The sequence below is a fragment of the Pelophylax lessonae genome, assembly GCF_965119305.1.
Source record: "Pelophylax lessonae genome assembly, chromosome: 5".
Classification (NCBI taxonomy): domain Eukaryota; kingdom Metazoa; phylum Chordata; class Amphibia; order Anura; family Ranidae; genus Pelophylax; species Pelophylax lessonae.
The window spans coordinates 560801998-560823837 of record NC_138772.1 but is presented as its reverse complement, the minus strand read 5'-3'; the positions used below and the strand labels follow the sequence as shown (position 1 = coordinate 560823837).

General features: G+C 51.3%; 1 protein-coding gene across 2 annotated transcripts in view; it reads right to left on the bottom strand.

The window, feature by feature from the left end:
- LOC309555479 (uncharacterized protein) overlaps positions 1–18756 on the bottom strand; it is a 30625-nt gene extending 11869 nt beyond the window's left edge. Inside the window, exons 1-4 of one of the 2 annotated variants that reach the window (XM_082257507.1) lie at positions 18661–18756; positions 15018–15092; positions 13216–13299; positions 559–1191 (exon numbers count right to left, since the gene is read on the bottom strand). In XM_082257507.1, the coding sequence (XP_082113633.1) occupies positions 559–1191; positions 13216–13299; positions 15018–15092; positions 18661–18739 (871 nt within the window). In that variant the 5' untranslated portion in view covers positions 18740–18756. The remainder of the gene's footprint in view (positions 1–558; positions 1192–13215; positions 13300–15017; positions 15093–18660) is intronic. The other variant, XM_082257508.1, reaches the window with a different exon arrangement.
- Between the last annotated feature and the right edge of the window lie 3084 nt (positions 18757–21840).

Below are 21840 nucleotides of genomic sequence, written 5' to 3'. Positions count from 1 at the left end.
CCAAATTAAAACACACCTGCCCCCCATTCACACCTGAGACCTTGTAACACTAACGAGTCACATGACACTGGGGAGGGAAAATGGCTAATTGGGCCCAATTTGGAGATTGTCACTTAGGGGTGTACTCACTTTTGTTGCCAGCGGTTTAGACATTAATGGCTGTGTGTTGAGTTATTTTGAGGGGACAGTAAATTTACACTGTTATACAAGCTGTACACTCACTACTTTACATTGTAGCAAAGTCTCATTTCTTCAGTGTTGTCACATGGAAAGATAGAATAAAATATTTACAGAAATGTGAGGGGTGTACTTACTTTTGTGAGATACTGTATATATATATATATATATATAATGTTTGGGGGTTCTAAGTAATTTTCAAGCAAAAAATATGGATTTTTGTGTGTAAGCAAAAAGTGCCAGAAAAGGCGGGGGCCTTAAGTGGATATACATGAGTAGATATCTACAGAGCAGAAGCGGGTATTTGCCGTAAGGATGAACAGAATTGGGTAATTACCCCACTGTATGGCCTCACATTGACACATACTGGGGGTTACTTACTGGCGAGGTCCAGCATGGTGGGCTCACACGTATCCAGAACATGCTGCCCTCCGCCTGACATCAGAGCTGAGATCTTCTGCCGCAGTTTCTCCTCCCAGCTGTTAAATCTGATCTGCTCATGAGGGTCGCCCCTGCCTAGCGCCTGCTGCTCCAGAGCCGCCATCTTGAGTTTCACCGCTCGCCTGCAGTCGCCGTATCGCTTCTTGCACACCTCAATGGTCCGGTACGTTGTCGCTACGCTATTGACATTATTCACCACCTCCTGCCAGAGCCGCCTCTTCCGCGTGGCGCTTCCCTTTATGGCGGAGTGACCGCATAATTCTCTGTAATGATTGAGGACGTTCGCCACCAGGACTTCGTTCTCCTCCTCGCTGAAGCGCTGCCCCCTCTGGCGCTCCTCCTCTATGTGCGCCATGTTGTGTTTCTTCAGTTTGCGCTGCAACTGCTGGCGATCCCGGAAGGCTAAATGGTGCCACCCCCCTCTCTTCTTCTTCCCTCCCCGCCGGTGTCCTCCGCCCCGCTCCATCTCACTCAGGGATCCATTGCACCCGAACCTGTGACCCGCTCTGACCGCGTCTTTCCTCCGTTCCTTTCCAGAGATCCCGCCTCGACTCCGACACACTGAGCTCCCTACTGTGACAGAGGAAGGAAGAATAGCACAGAAATCAAATATAAATGTATTCATTCTAACATTCACTTCAATAACGCAGTGTTTAGAAACATTGTTTAGTCAAGAGATACAAAGTAGCATTGTGTATTAGCATTGATCAGCTGGCCGCCATTTTGACACCCCTGCGCTAGGAGATACAATGATGCAAAGTAACATTGTTTATAAACATCGCTCAGACAGGAGATAGAGAGATGCAAAGTAACATTGTTTATAAACATTGCTCAGATGGGAGATAGAGAGATACAAAGTAACATTGTTGCGTGACAATCCTGGCAGAATTTCATCAAGTTTGGGGTGCCATTATAGGTTAATGCCACCTAAAGGTGCGCGTTGCATTGTGCTGAGATTGTCACAGAATTTGGAATTGTAGGTAGAATTGCAGTGATTACTTGCAATTCCAATTTGCAAAGTGTGAATGGTGCCAGAGAGATACAAAGTAACATTGTTTATAAACATTGATCAGACGGGAGATAGAGAGATACAAAGTAACATTGTTTATAAACATTGATCAGACGGGAGATAGAGAGATACAAAGTAACATTGTTTATAAACATTGATCAGACGGGAAATAGAGAGATACAAAGTAACATTGTTTATAAACATTGATCAGACGGGAGATAGAGAGATACAAAGTAACATTGTTTATAAACATTGATCAGACGGGAGATAGAGAGATACAAAGTAACATTGTTTATAAACATTGATCAGACAGGAGATGGAGAGATACAAAGTAACATTGTTTATAAACAATGTATCAATTATAACATTAACCCCAATAACACTGATCTAAATGTTTTGACAAAGATGGACTGCAGTCCTTTCAAATACAGTGTCTAGAAAAAGTATTTATACCCCTTGAAAATTTCCACATTTATTGGAATTTTATGTGATAGACCGACACAAAGTGGCCATAATTGTGAAGTGGAAGGAAAATGATAAACGATACAAATAAATCTGTGAAAAGTGTGGCTGCATTTGTATTCACCCCCCTTTACTCTGATACCCCTAACTAAAATCTAGGGGAACCAATTGCCTTCAGAAGTCACCTAATTAGTAAATAGAGTCCACCTGTGTGTAATGTAATCTCAGTATAAATACAGCTGTTCTGTGAAGCCCTCAGAGGCTTGTTAGAGAACCAGCAAAAAGCATCATGAAGGCCAAGGAACACAGCAGACAGGTCAGGGATAAAGTTGTGGAGAAGTGTAAAGCAGGGTTAGGTTATAAAAAATCTCCCAAGCTTTGACCATCTCACGGAGCGCTGATCAATCCATCATGGGAAAATGGAAAGAGTATGGCACAACTGCAACCCTACCAAGACATGGCCGTCCACCTAAACTGACCGGCCGGGCAAGGAGAGCATTCATCAGAGAAGCAGCCAAGAGGCCCATGGGAACTCTGGAGGAGCTGCAGAGATCCACAGCTCAGGTGGGAGAATCTGTCCACAGGACAACTATTAGTCGTGCGCTCCACAAATCTGCCCTTTATGGAAGAGTGAGAAGAAGAAAGCCATTGGTGGAAGAAAGCCATAAGAAGTTCTGTTTGCAGTTTGGGAGAAGCCATGTGGGGGGAGGAGCTCTGCTCAGAGGAGACCAAAATTCAACTTTTTGGCTTAAAAGCAAAACTCTATGTGTGGGGGAAAATTAACACTGCACATCACCCTGAACACACCATCCCCACTGTGAAACATGGTGGTGGCAGCTTCATGGTGTGGGGATGCTTTTCTTCAGCAGGGACAGGGAAGCTGGTCAGAGTTGATGGAAGATGGATGGAGCCAAATACAGGACAATCTTAGAAGAAAAGACTTGAGACCGGGGCGGAGGATCACCTTCCAGCAGGACAACGACCCGAAACATCCAGCCAGAGCTACAGTGGAATGGTTTACATCAAAGCATATTCATGTGTTAGAATGGCCCAGTCACAGGCCAGACCTAAATCACATTGAAATTCTGTGGTAAGACTTGAAAATTGCTGTTCACAGACGCTCTCCATCCAATCTGACAGAGATGAGATATTCTGCAAAGAAGAATGGGCAGAAATGTCCTCTCTAGATGTGCAAAGCTGGTAGAGACATCCCCAAAAAGACTTGCAGCTGTAATTGCAGGGAAAGGCGCTTCTACAAAGTATTGACTCCGGGGGGTGAATACAAATGCAGCCACACTGTTCACAGATTTATTTGTATCATTTATCATTTTCCTTCCACTTCACAATTATGGCCACTTTGTGTTGGTCTCAGAGCCGATGCTAGACTATTCTGCGCAAGACCAGCTACTTGTGCCCCCCCTCCCCAATGAAAAAAAAAAAAATTCAGAATTTCCATATTTCCATATACTCGCAGCAAACTCCATGCATTCCCCATACTTCCCCCTATACTTGCATCACTTGCAGTGCCCCCATTAATGCAGGGTGACCAGTGCCCCAATTAATGCAGGGTGACCAGTGCCCCCATCCAATGCAGAGTGACCAGTGCCCCCATCCAATGCAGAGTGACCAGTGCCCCCATTCAATTCAGAGTGACCAATGCCCCCATTAATGCAGAGTGACCAGTCCCCCCATCCAATGCAGAGTGACCGGTGCCCCCATCCAATGCAGAGTGACCAGTGCCCCCATCCAATGCAGAGTGACCAGTGCCCCCATCCAATGCAGAGTGACCAGTGCCCCCATCCAATGCAGAGTGACCAGTGCCCCCATTCAATTCAGAGTGACCAATGCCCCCATTAATGCAGAGTGACCAGTCCCCCCATCCAATGCAGAGTGACCGGTGCCCCCATCCAATGCAGAGTGACCAGTGCCCCTATCCAATGCAGAGTGACCAGTGCCCCCAACAATGCAGAGTGACCAGTGCCCCATTAATGCAGAGTGACCAGTCCCCCCATCCAATGCAGAGTGACCAGTGCCCCCATCCAATGCAGAGTGACCATTGCCCCCATTAATGCAGAGTAACCAGTGCCCCCATCCAATGCAGAGTGACCAGTGCCCCCATTAATGCAGAGTAACCAGTGCCCCCATTAATGCAGAGTGACTGGTGCCCCCATCCAATGCAGAGCGACCAGTGCCCCCATCCAATGCAGAGTGACCAGTGCCCCCAACCAATGCAGAGTGACCAGTGCTCCCATCCAATGCAGAGTGACCAGTGCCCCAATCCAATGCAGAGTGACCAGTGCCCCAATCCAATGCAGAGTGACCAGTTCCCCCATCCAATGCAGAGTGACCAGTGCCCCCATCCAATGCAGAGTAAACGGTGTCCCCATCCAATGCAGAGTGACCAGTGCCCCCATCCAATTCAGAGTTACCAGTGCCCCCAACAATGCAGAGTGACCAGTGCCCCTATGGAGTGTGAACCCTCCCCCTTCCTTAGGATACACACTGTAGGTATAGTAAGAGCCCTCCCCCTTCCATAGGATACGCACCACGAGTATAGTATGAGCCCTCCCCCTTCCATAGGATACGCACAGGGGGTATAGTATGAGCCCTCCCCTTTCGTTAGGATACGCACCGTGGGTATAGCTTGAGCCCTCCCCCTTCCATAGGATAAGTCCCAGTGCATTGTAAGGGGTGGGGTAGAGTGTGAGCCCTCCCCCATCCATAGGATACGCACCACGGGCATAGTAGGAGCCCACCACCTTCCATAGGATATGCACAGTGGGTATAGTGTGAGCCCTCCCCTTTCCATAGGATAAGAACCAGTGCATTGTGGGAGGTGGGGTAATGTGTGAGCCCTCCCCCTTCCACAGGTTATGCACCGCGGTTATAGTATGAGCCCTCCCCCTTCCATAGGATAAGCACCAGTGCATTGTGGGAGGTGGGGTAGTGTGTGAGCCCTCCCCCTTCCATAGGTTATGTACCGCGGGTATAGTATGAGCCCTCCCCCTTCCATTGGATATTCACCGTGGGTAAAGTATCAGCCCTCCCCCTTCCATAGGATATGCACCACGGGTATAGTATGAGCCCTCCCCTTTCCATAGGATACGCACCGCATGCATAGTATGAGCCCTTCCCCTTCCATAGGATACGCACTGCGGGTATAGTATGAGCCCTCCCCCTTCCATAGGATACGCACCGCATACATAGTATGAGCCCTTCCCCTTCCATAGGATACGCACTGCGGGAGTAGTATGAGCCCTCCCCCTTCTAAGGATATGCACTGCGGGAATAGTATGAGCCCTCCTCCTTCCATAGGATTCGCACCGTGGGTATAGTATGAGCCCTCCCCCTTCCATAGGATACGCACCGTGGGTATAGTATGAGCCCTCCCCCTTCCATAGGATTCGCACCATGGGTATAGTAGAAGCCATCCCCCTTCCATGGGATACGCACCGCGGGCAGTGCCATCTTAAGAACATTATAGGCCCCCGGGCAATGCAGTGCACTGGGGCCCCGCCTACACAATCACCAACAAGAATAAAAATGCAAATTATTGATTAGGCAATATTTATTGGTACAGCAGTGCCAGGCTAATGACAGCTTCTAAGTTCTGTGGCTTGGTCCGGTGAACACACACACGGACGGGAGTCAGACTGGACTGTCCTGTCCTGTGTGTGCCTGTTCCCGTGGAGGCGAAAAAGGCATTCCTGCAGTTGTTGGCTCCTACTCCATGGCCCAAGTGGCCTGACAGCAGCGCAGGGGTGACAGGCGCTTGTCACCTGCTAAGCTCTGCTGCGGGATGCACATGGGAGTCAGGACTAATGCTTGGCTGGGGCTGGGTCATTGGGCTGGTGGGGCCCCCTGGGCAGGTGGGGCCCCCGGGCAACTGCCCAGCGTGCCCATTCGGTAAGACAGCCCTGACCGCGGGTATAGTATGAGCCCTCCCCCTTCCATAGGATTCGCACCGTGGGTATAGTATGAGCCCTCTTCCTCCCATAGGATACACACCGCAGGTATAGTATGAGCCTTCCCCCTTCCATAGGATATGCACATTGGGTATAGTATGAGCCCTCTTCCTCCCATAGGATACACACCGCAGGTATAGTATGAGCCTTCCCCCTTCCATAGGATACGCACCGCGGGTATAGTATGAGCCCTCCCCCTTCCATAGGATACGCACCGCATGCATAGTATGAGCCCTTCCCCTTCCATAGGATACGCACCGCTTGCATAGTATGAGCCCTTCCCTTTCCATAGGATACGCACTGCGGGTATAGTATGAGCCCTCCCCCTTCCATAGGATTTCCACCGTGGGTAAAGTATGAGCCCTCCCCCTTCCATAGGATTTCCACCGTGGGTATAGTATGAGCCCTCCCCCTTCCATAGGATACGCACCGCATGCATAGTATGAGCCCTTCCCCTTCCATAGGATACGCACCGCTTGCATAGTATGAGCCCTTCCCTTTCCATAGGATATGCACTGCGGGACTAGTATGAGCCCTTCCCCTTCCATAGGATACGCACCGCTTGCATAGTATGAGCCCTCCCCCTTCCATAGGATATGCACTGCGGGACTAGTATGAGCCCTCCCCCTTCCATAGGATTCGCACCACGGGTATAGTATGAGCTCTCCCCCTTCAATAGGATACGCACCGCCAGCGTAGTATGAGCCCTCCTCCTTCCATAGGATTCGCACCGTGGGTATAGTATAAGCCCTCCCCCTTCCATAGGATTTGCACCGTGGGTATAGTATGAGCCCTCCCCTTTCTAGAGGATACCCACCATGGGTATAGTAGGAGCCACCCCCCTTCCATAGGATACGCACCGCTGGTATAGTATGAGCCCTCCCCCTTACATAGGATATGCACAGTGGGTATAGTAGGAGCCTTCCCCCTTCCATAGGATACACACCGCAGGTATAGTATGAGCCTTCCCCCTTCCATAGGATTTGCACCGTGGGTATAGTATGAACCCTCCCCCTCCCATAGGATACACACCGCAGGTATAGTATGAGCCTTCCCCCTTCCATAGGATACACACCACGGGTATAGTATGAGCCCTCCCCCTTCCCTAGGATACGCACCGCGGGTATAGTATGAGCCCTCCCCCTTCAATAGGATACGCACAGTGGGTATAGTAGGAGCCCTCCCCCTTCCATAGGATTTGCACCGTGGGTATAGTATGAGCCCTCCCCCTCCCATAGGATACACACCGCGGGTATAGTATGAGCCTTCCCCCTTCCATAGGATACGCACCACGGGTATAGTATGAGCCCTCCCCCTTCCCTAGGATACGCACCGCGGGTATAGTATGAGCCCTCCCCCTTCAATAGGATACGCACCACCAGCGTATTATGAGCCCTCCCCCTTCCATAGGATACGCACCGCATGTATAGTATGATCCCTCCCCCTTCCATAGGATACGCACCGCATGTATAGTATGAGCCTTCCCCCTTCCATAGTATACACACCGCTCGTATAGTATGAGCCCTCCTTCCATAGGATACGCACTGCGGGTATAGTAGGAGCCCTCCCCCTTCCATAGGATACGCACTGCGGGTATAGTAGGAGCCCTCCCCCTTCCATAGGATACACACCGCGGGTATAGTAGGACACCTCCCCCTTCCATAGGATACGCACTGCGGGTATAGTATGAGCCCTCCCCCTTCCATAGGATACACACCGCGGGTATAGTAGGACACCTCCCCCTTCCATAGGATACACACCGCGGGTATAGTAGGACACCTCCCCCTTCCATAGGATACGCACCGTGGGTATAGTATGAGCCCTCCCCCTTCCATAGGATTCGCACCATGGGTATAGTAGAAGCCATCCCCCTTCCATGGGATACGCAACGCGGGCAGTGCCATCTTAAGAACATTATAGGCCCCCGGGCAATGCAGTGCACTGGGGCCCCGCCTACACAATCACCAACAAGAATAAAAATGCAAATTATTGATTAGGCAATATTTATTGGTACAGCAGTGCCAGGCTAATGACAGCTTCTAAGTTCTGTGGCTTGGTCCGGTGAACACACACACGGACGGGAGTCAGACTGGACTGTCCTGTCCTGTGTGTGCCTGTTCCCGTGGAGGCGAAAAAGGCATTCCTGCAGTTGTTGGCTCCTACTCCATGGCCCAAGTGGCCTGACAGCAGCGCAGGGGTGACAGGCGCTTGTCACCTGCTAAGCTCTGCTGCGGGATGCACATGGGAGTCAGGACTAATGCTTGGCTGGGGCTGGGTCATTGGGCTGGTGGGGCCCCCTGGGCAGGTGGGGCCCCCGGGCAACTGCCCAGCGTGCCCATTCGGTAAGACAGCCCTGACCGCGGGTATAGTATGAGCCCTCCCCCTTCCATAGGATTCGCACCGTGGGTATAGTATGAGCCCTCTTCCTCCCATAGGATACACACCGCAGGTATAGTATGAGCCTTCCCCCTTCCATAGGATATGCACATTGGGTATAGTATGAGCCCTCTTCCTCCCATAGGATACACACCGCAGGTATAGTATGAGCCTTCCCCCTTCCATAGGATACGCACCGCGGGTATAGTATGAGCCCTCCCCCTTCCATAGGATACGCACCGCATGCATAGTATGAGCCCTTCCCCTTCCATAGGATACGCACCGCTTGCATAGTATGAGCCCTTCCCTTTCCATAGGATACGCACTGCGGGTATAGTATGAGCCCTCCCCCTTCCATAGGATTTCCACCGTGGGTAAAGTATGAGCCCTCCCCCTTCCATAGGATTTCCACCGTGGGTATAGTATGAGCCCTCCCCCTTCCATAGGATACGCACCGCATGCATAGTATGAGCCCTTCCCCTTCCATAGGATACGCACCGCTTGCATAGTATGAGCCCTTCCCTTTCCATAGGATATGCACTGCGGGACTAGTATGAGCCCTTCCCCTTCCATAGGATACGCACCGCTTGCATAGTATGAGCCCTCCCCCTTCCATAGGATATGCACTGCGGGACTAGTATGAGCCCTCCCCCTTCCATAGGATTCGCACCACGGGTATAGTATGAGCTCTCCCCCTTCAATAGGATACGCACCGCCAGCGTAGTATGAGCCCTCCTCCTTCCATAGGATTCGCACCGTGGGTATAGTATAAGCCCTCCCCCTTCCATAGGATTTGCACCGTGGGTATAGTATGAGCCCTCCCCTTTCTAGAGGATACCCACCATGGGTATAGTAGGAGCCACCCCCCTTCCATAGGATACGCACCGCTGGTATAGTATGAGCCCTCCCCCTTACATAGGATATGCACAGTGGGTATAGTAGGAGCCTTCCCCCTTCCATAGGATACACACCGCAGGTATAGTATGAGCCTTCCCCCTTCCATAGGATTTGCACCGTGGGTATAGTATGAACCCTCCCCCTCCCATAGGATACACACCGCAGGTATAGTATGAGCCTTCCCCCTTCCATAGGATACACACCACGGGTATAGTATGAGCCCTCCCCCTTCCCTAGGATACGCACCGCGGGTATAGTATGAGCCCTCCCCCTTCAATAGGATACGCACAGTGGGTATAGTAGGAGCCCTCCCCCTTCCATAGGATTTGCACCGTGGGTATAGTATGAGCCCTCCCCCTCCCATAGGATACACACCGCGGGTATAGTATGAGCCTTCCCCCTTCCATAGGATACGCACCACGGGTATAGTATGAGCCCTCCCCCTTCCCTAGGATACGCACCGCGGGTATAGTATGAGCCCTCCCCCTTCAATAGGATACGCACCACCAGCGTATTATGAGCCCTCCCCCTTCCATAGGATACGCACCGCATGTATAGTATGATCCCTCCCCCTTCCATAGGATACGCACCGCATGTATAGTATGAGCCTTCCCCCTTCCATAGTATACACACCGCAGGTATAGTATGAGCCCTCCTTCCATAGGATACGCACTGCGGGTATAGTAGGAGCCCTCCCCCTTCCATAGGATACGCACTGCGGGTATAGTAGGAGCCCTCCCCCTTCCATAGGATACACACCGCGGGTATAGTAGGACACCTCCCCCTTCCATAGGATACGCACTGCGGGTATAGTATGAGCCCTCCCCCTTCCATAGGATACACACCGCGGGTATAGTAGGACACCTCCCCCTTCCATAGGATACACACCGCGGGTATAGTAGGACACCTCCCCCTTCCATAGGATACGCACCGTGGGTATAGTATGAGCCCTCCCCCTTCCATAGGATTCGCACCATGGGTATAGTAGAAGCCATCCCCCTTCCATGGGATACGCAACGCGGGCAGTGCCATCTTAAGAACATTATAGGCCCCCGGGCAATGCAGTGCACTGGGGCCCCGCCTACACAATCACCAACAAGAATAAAAATGCAAATTATTGATTAGGCAATATTTATTGGTACAGCAGTGCCAGGCTAATGACAGCTTCTAAGTTCTGTGGCTTGGTCCGGTGAACACACACACGGACGGGAGTCAGACTGGACTGTCCTGTCCTGTGTGTGCCTGTTCCCGTGGAGGCGAAAAAGGCATTCCTGCAGTTGTTGGCTCCTACTCCATGGCCCAAGTGGCCTGACAGCAGCGCAGGGGTGACAGGCGCTTGTCACCTGCTAAGCTCTGCTGCGGGATGCACATGGGAGTCAGGACTAATGCTTGGCTGGGGCTGGGTCATTGGGCTGGTGGGGCCCCCTGGGCAGGTGGGGCCCCCGGGCAACTGCCCAGCGTGCCCATTCGGTAAGACAGCCCTGACCGCGGGTATAGTATGAGCCCTCCCCCTTCCATAGGATTCGCACCGTGGGTATAGTATGAGCCATCCCCCTTACATAGGATATGCACATTGGGTATAGTATGAGCCCTCCCCCTTCTATAGGATTTCCACCGTGGGTATAGTATGAGCCCTCTTCCTCCCATAGGATACACACCGCAGGTATAGTATGAGCCTTCCCCCTTCCATAGGATACGCACCGCGGGTATAGTATGAGCCCTCCCCCTTCCATAGGATACGCACCGCATGCATAGTATGAGCCCTTCCCCTTCCATAGGATACGCACCGCTTGCATAGTATGAGCCCTTCCCTTTCCATAGGATATGCACTGCGGGACTAGTATGAGCCCTCCCCCTTCCATAGGATTCGCACCACGGGTATAGTATGAGCTCTCCCCCTTCAATAGGATACGCACCGCCAGCGTAGTATGAGCCCTCCCCCTTCCATAGGCTATGCACCGCGGGTATAATATGAGCCCTCCTCCTTCCATAGGATTCGCACCGTGGGTATAGTATAAGCCCTCCCCCTTCCATAGGATACGCACCGCGGGTATAGTATGAGCCCTCCCCCTTCCATAGTGTTTGCACCGTGGGTATAGTATGAGCCCTCCCCTTTCTAGAGGATACCCACCATGGGTATAGTAGGAGCCACCCCCCTTCCATAGGATACGCACCGCTGGTATAGTATGAGCCCTCCCCCTTACATAGGATATGCACAGTGGGTATAGTAGGAGCCTTCCCCCTTCCATAGGATACACACCGCAGGTATAGTATGAGCCCTCCCCCTTCCATAGGATATGCACAGTGGGTATAGTAGGAGCCCTCCCCCTTCCATAGGATTTGCACCGTGGGTATAGTATGAGCCCTCCCCCTCCCATAGGATACACACCGCAGGTATAGTATGAGCCTTCCCCCTTCCATAGGATACGCACCGCGGGTATAGTATGAGCCCTCCCCCTTCAATAGGATACGCACCACCAGCGTATTATGAGCCCTCCCCCTTCCATAGGATACGCACCGCATGTATAGTATGAGCCCTCCCCCTTCCATAGGATACGCACCGCATGTATAGTATGAGCCTTCCCCCTTCCATAGTATACACACCGCAGGTATAGTATGAGCCCTCCTTCCATAGGATACGCACTGCGGGTATAGTAGGAGCCCTCCCCCTTCCATAGGATACACACCGCGGGTATAGTAGGACACCTCCCCCTTCCATAGGATACACACCGCGGGTATAGTAGGACACCTCCCCCTTCCATAGGATACGCACCGTGGGTATAGTATGAGCCATCCCCCTTCCATAGGATATGCACCGCGGGTATAGTATGAGCCCTCCCCCTTCCATAGGATACGCACCGCGGGTATAGTATGAGCCCTCCCCCTTCCATAGGATATGCACCGCGGGTATAGTATGAGCCCTCCCCCTTCCATAGGATACGCACCGCGGGTATAGTATGAGCCCTCCCCCTTCCATAGGATACGCACCGCGGGTACAGTATGAGCCCTCCCCCTTCCATAGGATACGCACTGCGGGTACAGTATGAGCCCTCCCCCTCCATAGGATACGCACCGCGGGTATAGTATGAGCCCTCCCCCTCCATAGGATACACACTACGGGTATAGTATGAGCCCTCCCCCTTCCATAGGATACGCACCGCGGGTACAGTATGAGCCCTCCCCCTTCCATAGGATACGCACCGCGGGTACAGTATGAGCCCTCCCCCTTCCATAGGATACGCACCGCGGGTATAGTATGAGCCCTCCCCCTCCATAGGATACGCACCGCGGGTACAGTATGAGCCCTCCCCCTTCCATAGGATACGCACTGCGGGTATAGTAGGAGCCCTCCCCCTTCCATAGGATACGCACTGCGGGTATAGTAGGAGCCCTCCCCCTTCCATAGGATACACACCGCGGGTATAGTAGGACACCTCCCCCTTCCATAGGATACGCACTGCGGGTATAGTATGAGCCCTCCCCCTTCCATAGGATACACACCGCGGGTATAGTAGGACACCTCCCCCTTCCATAGGATACACACCGCGGGTATAGTAGGACACCTCCCCCTTCCATAGGATACGCACCGTGGGTATAGTATGAGCCCTCCCCCTTCCATAGGATACGCACCGCGGGTATAGTATGAGCCCTCCCCCTTCCATAGGATACGCACCGCGGGTATAGTATGAGCCCTCCCCCTTCCATAGGATATGCACCGCGGGTATAGTATGAGCCCTCCCCCTTCCATAGGATACGCACTACGGGTATAGTATGAGCCCTCCCCCTTCCATAGGATACGCACCGCGGGTACAGTATGAGCCCTCCCCCTTCCATAGGATACGCACCGCGGGTACAGTATGAGCCCTCCCCCTTCCATAGGATACGCACCGCGGGTATAGTAGGACACCTCCCCATTTTGCTGCGCCTTGTTTGGCAGTTCTTCTTCCTTCGGTTCTTTTTTCTCCTCCTCTCCTGTGGGAATGAAATGAGTTATTAATGAGTACATTCATTTCTGGATCATGTCAGCTGCTCATCCCCCATCTGCCTCCATACTCATTACATTTCTATATAGACTGCCACTGATGACCCAAGCAGAAATTGCTAATTTCCTGGCTATGTGGTGCAAAGGCTTCCGCCACTGAGTAGCGATACGCTAAATGCTCGGGGTTTGGTTTTTCAAACTAAACAAATGCTGAATCTGAACCCTCCTGAATTCAATGGGAGTCAAATATTAGAAATCAGTAATGGCCATTTCCTGGGCTAATAGGCAAGAGAATGGCATGAGGGGGCGGAGCTTGATATCTGGTATAGACACTAAGAGGGAATGCAAAAAAAAAGGCGTGGGATCCCCCAATATCCATAGCAGACCCTTATCTGAACATGCAGCCGGTATGCTTCCTTCCCCCCCAAACCATACTAGGCCACATGCCCTCAACATTGAGGATACCTTGCCAGGGGGGGACCTTCCTGGTAAAGACCCCATCTCCATGTTGAAAAGGACAAGGGCCTCCTCCCCACAACCCTGGTCTGGTGTTTTGGGGGTCTCTGGTTGGGGGCCTTATTGGAATCTGGAAATCACCTTTAAAAAGAAAGAATGGAGGCCAGCAGGGCCATCTTACCGAATGGGCATGCTGGGCAGTTGCCCGGTGGCCCCACTTGCCCAGTGACCCAGCCCCAGCCCCAGCCAAGCAGTTGGCAAGCGCCTGTTGGCCCTGCGCTGCTGTCAGGCTGCTTGGGCCGGGGAGGGGGAGCCCACAACTGCAGGAATGCCTGTCCTCCTCCACACAGGACAGTCGAGTCTGACTCCCGTCCCTGTGTGTTCACCAGACCCAGCCACCAAACTTGACTTGGAAGCTGTCATTAGCCTGGCACTGCTGTACCATTAAATATCACCTTTTTGATAATTTGCATTTTTTAATCTCATGGGTGATTGTGTAGGCGGGGCCCCAGTGCACTGCATTCCCCGGGGCGCTATAATGATCTTAAGATGGCACTGGAGGCCAGGTGATATCGCTGGTTGCTAAGGACACGGCTGTTGCTGGAACCCACAGCTTCCTTAACAACTACTGGAAGTGGAAGAAGGAAGCGGTCATATTCAGAAAGAAAACCCGCTATATATGGCATTCCGCTCCCAATAAACTGACTAAAAACATTGGCATTCAGATATCACTCACCTTACCTGGAACAAGTATAGGGGTCAGGGGTTATGACTTGTATGTGTGACAAGGAGCAGAAGCCAGGAAACCAGCATTTCTGAGCGTGGCCCACAATGGCAGCCCCTATTCCACTCATGACAGGTGCTCTTTGGGTCACTTGTCCATATTGTGAGGGTGGGGGAAGGGTTTTGTATTTATTTGTTCAATGACATCACAGACTGACTTTCCTGGCCCACCGGTGTCTCCTCCCAAAATCATCAAACTGCAGACGAGAATTTATTCTAGCCAGAACGTTACAATGTATGATCCCGGGATGTCTGGGAATGTTGGGAAGCTACAATGTATGATCCCGGGATGTCTGGGAATGTTGGGAAGCTACAATGGATGATGCTGGGATGTCTTGCAATGATGGGAAGTTACATTATAACAATGTTTCACTTTTTTCTTGAGCAGTTATTTGTGAAGCCGCCATAAATGAACATTTAATGATCCCTCATTAGCTCAAAATTCTGATAACCGTATGAAGGAACTCACCATCCGTATTGATGGAAGGTGTTGGGTCATCCTCTATCTTTATCTGGATCCTTTCTAGTACGACCTCCGGAAATCCTGCATTATCCAAAACATGGAGAGGTTTATTAGGTTTTGATAACTTGCAACATTTACAAATGCAAACTCAAGACCTGACTGATCAATTCCCATCCTGACTTCCCCAGAGTCCTCCTCAATCCATCCCCAGAGTCCTCCTCATTCCATCCCCAGAGTCCTCCTCATTCCATCCCCAGAGTCCTCCTCATTCCATCCCCAGAGTCCTCCTCATTCCATCCCCAGAGTCCTCCTCAATCCATCCCCAGAGTCCTCCTCAATCCATCCCCAGAGTCCTCCTCATTCCATCCCCAGAGTCCTCCTCATTCCATCCCCAGAGTCCTCCTCATTCCATCCCCAGAGTCCTCCTCAATCCATCCCCAGAGTCCTCCTCATTCCATCCCCAGAGTCCTCCTCATTCCATCCCCAGAGTCCTCCTCAATCCATCCCCAGAGTCCTCCTCATTCCATCCCCATAGTCCTCCTCATTCCATCCCCAGAGTCCTCCTCAATCCATCCCAGAGTCCTCCTCATTCCATCCCCAGAGTCCTCCTCATTCCATCCCCAGAGTCCTCCTCAATCCATCCCCAGAGTCCTCCTCATTCCATCCCCAGAGTCCTCCTCATTCCATCCCCAGAGTCCTCCTCAATCCATCCCCAGAGTCCTCCTCATTCCATCCCCAGAGTCCTCCTCATTCCATCCACAGAGTCCTCCTCATTCCATCCCTAGAGTCCTCCTCATTCCATCCCCAGAGTCCTCCTCAATCCATCCCCAAAGTCCTCCTCATTCCATCCCCAGAGTCCTCCTCAATCCATCCCCAGAGTCCTCCTCATTCCATCCCCAGAGTCCTCCTCATTCCATCCCTAGAGTCCTCCTCATTCCATCCCCAGAGTCCTCCTCAATCCATCCCCAAAGTCCTCCTCATTCCATCCCCAGAGTCCTCCTCAATCCATCCCCAGAGTCCTCCTCATTCCATCCCCAGAGTCCTCCTCATTCCATCATGCTGAGTCTGTTTTCCCAATATCCCCCTCATTGTAGATTTCTGGAGTTCTGCTATTTTAGAGGTCCAAACACTGGGAGAGTTGAGGTGCGTACATAGAACTGGATGTACACTATATGTCCAAAAGTCTGTAGAACCCCCCCCTAAATGATGGAGTTCAGGTGTCTCCTGTGAAGGGTCCTGGTAATCCTCCATCATACAAAGACATTGTAGACAATTGAGCTCTTCCAACCTTTGTGGTAAAAGTTTGGTGAAGATTATTTTCTGTTCCACCATGACTGTGCCCCCCTGTGTACAAAGCCAGCTCTGCAAAGACATGGGGTGTCCACCTTTGTGTGGAGGAAAATAAGGGTCCTGCACAGAGCCCTGACCTCTGCCCTACTGAAAACCTTTGGGATGGATTGGCATGCTCATGGTAAACCAGATCTTCTCATCCAACATCAGTACCTGACCTTACCAATGGGCACAAATTCCAACAGACATCTTACAAAATATTGAGCCTTCTCAGATGAGTGGGGGCTATCTTATCCACAAAGGGGGACAACGCCATAATAATGGCCATGGTGGAAGGGACGGCTACTCCATATTAATGGCCATGGATGAGGGGCAACTTTATAATAATGGCCATGGAGAGAAGGGACGGCTACACCATATTAATGGCCATGGGTGGGGGGCAACTTTATAATAATGGCCATGGTGGAAGGGACGGCTACACCATATTAATGGCCATGGGTGGGGGGTTACTCCATAATAATAGCCACGCGTGGGGGGGGAACTCTATATTTTTGGCCATGGGGGAAGAGCAACTGTAAATTAATGGCCATGGAAGGAACGGGGGCTACTCCATATTAACAGCCATGGGTAGTGCCGGGACAAGGTGATCTAGAGCACAGGGCGGACATGCCAAATTGCACCCCCCTCCCTCAAGATGTATAAGCATTTTTTGCTCAGCCCCCCCAAAAAAATCCCCACTTACTAGCACAAATCCTCTACCCCTCAATCTTCCCCTCCGGGCACAAATCCTTCCCCTCCCCCACTCCAAAACATCCCTCAATGCACAAATTCCCCTCCCCCAATCCCCCATCCTAACACAAATCCTCCCCTTCTCCCCAATTTCCCTTCCTAGGACAAATGCCCCCTAATCCTCCCTACTAGCACAAATACTCCTGCAACAAAAAGATTTCCTAGCACAAATCCCCCCCCCCCACTATACTACCTTTCTAGCACAAACCCCTCAAATCCCCCATCCTAGCACAAATCCTCTTCCCCTATCTCCCTCTCAACACAAATCACCTCTTCTAACACACCTCCAAAATTTCCTTTCCTATAACAGATCTTATCTTCTGCCACCCCCCCTCTCTTCCAGCCCAAATCACCTCCCCCCAATTTCCTTGTGGTGCCCCCAAACCTCATGATACCACAGTGATCAGGGCAGCCGTCCCACCTGCCCACCCCTTGTCCTGGCCCTGACCATGGGAGGAGGGCTACTCCATATTAATTGCCATCAGTGGGGGTGGGCAACTCCATATTAATCGCCATGGGGGAAGAGCAACTTCATATTAATGACCATGGGGGAAGAGCAACTTCATATTATTGGCCATGGAGGGAGGGGAGCTACTCCATATTAATGGCCATCGCAGGGGGAACAACTCCAAATGAATGGCCATGCAAGGAACGGGGGCTACTCCATATTAAAGGCCATGGGGGGAGGAGGACAACTTCATATTAAATGGCCGGATGCTCACAGACACACTCTTAAGAATTAGGGAAAGGAAGTGGAGGCTGTTATAGCCACAAAGAGGGATCAACTATATAATAACGGCCATGGAGAAGAGCACCTCCAGAATATTGGCCATGGGGGGAGTGCACCTCCATTATATTGGGCATGGAGGGGATCACCTCCATAAAATTGGCCATGGGGGGGGGGGCACCTCCATAATATTGGCCATGGGGGGAGTGCACCTCTATAATATTGGCCATGGGCGGAGAGCACCTCCATAATATTGGCCATGGGCAGAGAGCACACCCATAATATTGGCCATGGGCGGAGAGCACCTCCATAATATTGGCCATGGGCAGAGAGCACACCCATAATATTGGCCATGGGCGGAGAGCACCTCCATAATATTGGCCATGGACGGAGAGCACCTCCATAATATTGGCCATGGCCGGAGAGCACCTCCATAATATTGGCCATGGGGAGAGAGCACCTCCATAATATTGGCCATGGGGGGAATGCACCTCCATAATGTTGGCCATGGGCAGAGAGCACCTCCATAATATTGGCGATGGGCAGAGAGCACCTCCATAATATTGGCCATGGACGGAGAGCACCTCCATAATATTGGCCATGGCCGGAGAGCACACCCATAATATTGGCCATGGGGGGAATGCACCTCTATAATATTGGCCACGGGGGGAGATAGCCTCCATAATATTAGCCATGATGTTGGATTTGGGAATTTGGACTCAGTAGGTAGGTGTGATGGTCAAGGGTCCACATATAGCCATAGTTGGCGTTACATCCTCCTAGTCGTAGTCCACTCCCATCCATCTTTATACACAGCCCTATGTCAGTCCACCATCTACTTACGTAGCAGGTTGGGGTCCATGCTGATGAAGGCCTGAGCTCCTTTGATGCTGCTGAGATACTTGGCGTCCAACAACGACATTCTCCACCGATTGGACGTTCTGCTGAGAGAGAGAGAAGATGACACGTTCCTGAAGCAGTGGTGGAGTTTTCTACCCTGATATCCATTGATTAATGCAGAACCTTTGAGGTTTAAGGGATACTACTGGCTAAGTTATGGCTGCAATAGGGAGGCAGGGATGGAGCGTTGTCACCCTATAACAGGAAGTGGCTACATGAAGACCCCCATAGGGCAGGATCACCAGATTAGTTTAGGATTGAAATACCATGTGAAAGCTTCTATGAGATTTTAGTGATTGGGTTTACATAGTCTGAGGGTCCATTCACAGTTAAGGGTGTCATTATGAAACATTATCGCACACGCATTAACATGCGTTATAAGAGGAATTGATGTTGCATGGGATGCCGATGTACAACATTGGATGATAAAATGTGCATGACCCTTTTTTATCAGCAATGCATGGTGTATGCGTTGCGGTGTGCTGCTGTGCGTTGGGGACTACTGTGCAGTATGTTGGGGGTTCATTCATAGTGCAAGGCACCTCGACATATAGGAGATCCTCTGACTGACCAAGCTTTGGTTCGTCCTTCTCTGTGTCTTTTGGGGGTCCCGGTGGTAATCAGTTCAGGTCAGGATGAACAGATCTTACCATTCATGGTTTTTGGTGAGGAATCTGCTTGACTCTGACAATCCATACAATATACAGTACATGTGGGTACCGGAACAGAGAGTTCGGGAGCTGGGGGGGGGGGGGGGGGGAGAGGTGATCACCGGAAGTTGCTTCTTTTAGTCCAGGGGTCTCCAAACTTTCTAAACCAAGGGCCAGTTTACTGTCCTTCAGACTTTAGGGGGGGCCAGATTGTGGCCATTGGGAGTAGAAAATGTCCTGGCATCAGTTCAAGTAAACAATGCCCCATCTTTGGTATCAGTAAAATAAATTGTGCCCTATAATTTTTCATTGGGAGGGACAGTGCCCTATTCTTGGTGTCACTGTGAGGAATAGTGCCCCATCATTGGGAAGAATTGTGCCCCACCATTGGTGTCAGTGGGAGGAATAGTGCCCCATCATTGGTGTCAGTGGGAGGAATAGTGCCCCATCATTGATGTCAGTGGGAGGAATAGTGCCCCATCATTGGTGTCAGTGGGAGGAATAGTGCCCCATCATTGGTATCAGTGGGAGGAATAGTGCCCCATCATTGGTGTCAGTGGAAGGAATAGTGCCCCATCATTGGTATCAGTGGGAGGAATAGTGTCCCATCATTGGTGTCAGTGGGAGGAATAGTTTCCCATCATTGGTGTCAGTGGGAGGAATAGTGCCCCATCATTGGTGTCAGTGGGAGGAATAGTGCCTCATCATTGGTGTCAGTGGAAGGAATAGTGCCCCATCATTGGTGTCAGTGGGAGGAATGGTGCCCCATCATTGGTGTCAGTGGGAGGAATAGCGTCCCATCATTGGTGTCAGTGGGAGGAATAGTGCCCCATCATTGGTGTCAGTGGGAGGAATAGTGTCCCATCATTGGTGTCAGTGGGAGGAATGGTGCCCCATCATTGGTGTCAGTGGGAGGAATAATCCCTCAAGGGCCAGATAAGCAAGCAAAGGGCTGCGCCTGGCCCTCAGGCGGCAGTTTGGGGACCCCTGTGTTAGTATATTCCTGGGTTAGTAGATAAATACAATTACTGATATTACTGACTATAATACGCAACAACAACGTATTCCAAGTCATGCAATCATCATTCCCTGTCCCAGGAGCTGACAATCCAATTACCCGGCTCTGGCAGTTGGACACCGCATGGTGAATAACGAGATGTTGATGTCCGCAGACGGTCCAGGTTACGTATCTGAAGATGAAGCACGTGGTGAATCGTGTCTATGGGTGAGCACAGATACCCCCCTGCCCCCCATTATACACTGCCCCCCATTATACCCTGCCCCGCCATTATACATTGCCCCCCCCATTATACACTGCCCCCCTATTATACACTGCCCCTCATTATACACTGCCCCCATTATACACTGCCCCCATTATACACTGCCCCGCCATTATACATTGCCCCCCCCATTATACACTGCCCCCCTATTATACACTGCCCCTCATCATACACTGCCCCCATCATACACTGCCCCCATTATACACTGCCCCGCCATTATACATTGCCCCCCCATTATACACTGCCCCCCATTATACACTGCCCCCCTATTATACACTTCCCCCCATTATACACTGCCCCCCATCATACACTGTCCCCATTATACACTCCCCCCCCATTATACACTGCCCCCCATCATACACTGCCCCTCCATCATACACTGCCCCCCATTATACACTGCCCCTCATTATACACTGCCCCTCATTATACACTGCCCCCCATCATACACTGCCCCTCATTATACACTGCCCCCCATTATACACTGCCCTCCATTATACCCTGCCCCGCCATTATACACTGCCCCCCATTATACGCTGCCCCCCTATTATACACTGCCCCTCATTATACACTGCCCCCCCCATCATACACTGCCCCCCATCATACACTGCCCCCCCATTATACACTGCCCCCCTATTATACACTGCCCACCCCATTAAACACTGCCCCCAGTATATAGGAACATAAGGTGGGGTACCAATACATGATGGAAGGGGGGTTATTTTCCACTCACCCAATAACACAGAGGGAAGGGGGCCTTCAAGGAATGGACCATGGGAGGAGGGCAGAGCGGATAGACGTAGATCCTGGCCTGTACTGTGGCCCTTCACTCTCCTCTGGGGCCCCTGGAGGAGGAGATTCCAGGATTCTCTGTATTCAAAATACTGAGAGCTGAGCTTCCTGATGAGAGAGAGAGGAAATACGCAAAACAGGGGGGAGGGGGGCGAGCTGGAGGGGGGAGGGGGGCGAGCAAGATGGGAGGAGGGGACTTCCTCTATTCTAACCACCAGTGAGCTCTGGCCATATTGTAACACATTGTATCCACCAGAGAGCCCGGCATTGCTACATTGTAACTAGTGATCGACCGATATCGTTTTTTGTTGCCGATACTGATACCATTGCATATCGGTATCGGCCGATATTTTTATACATTTAAAATTTTGCAAAATAAACACAAATTTCGACACAAATCTGTT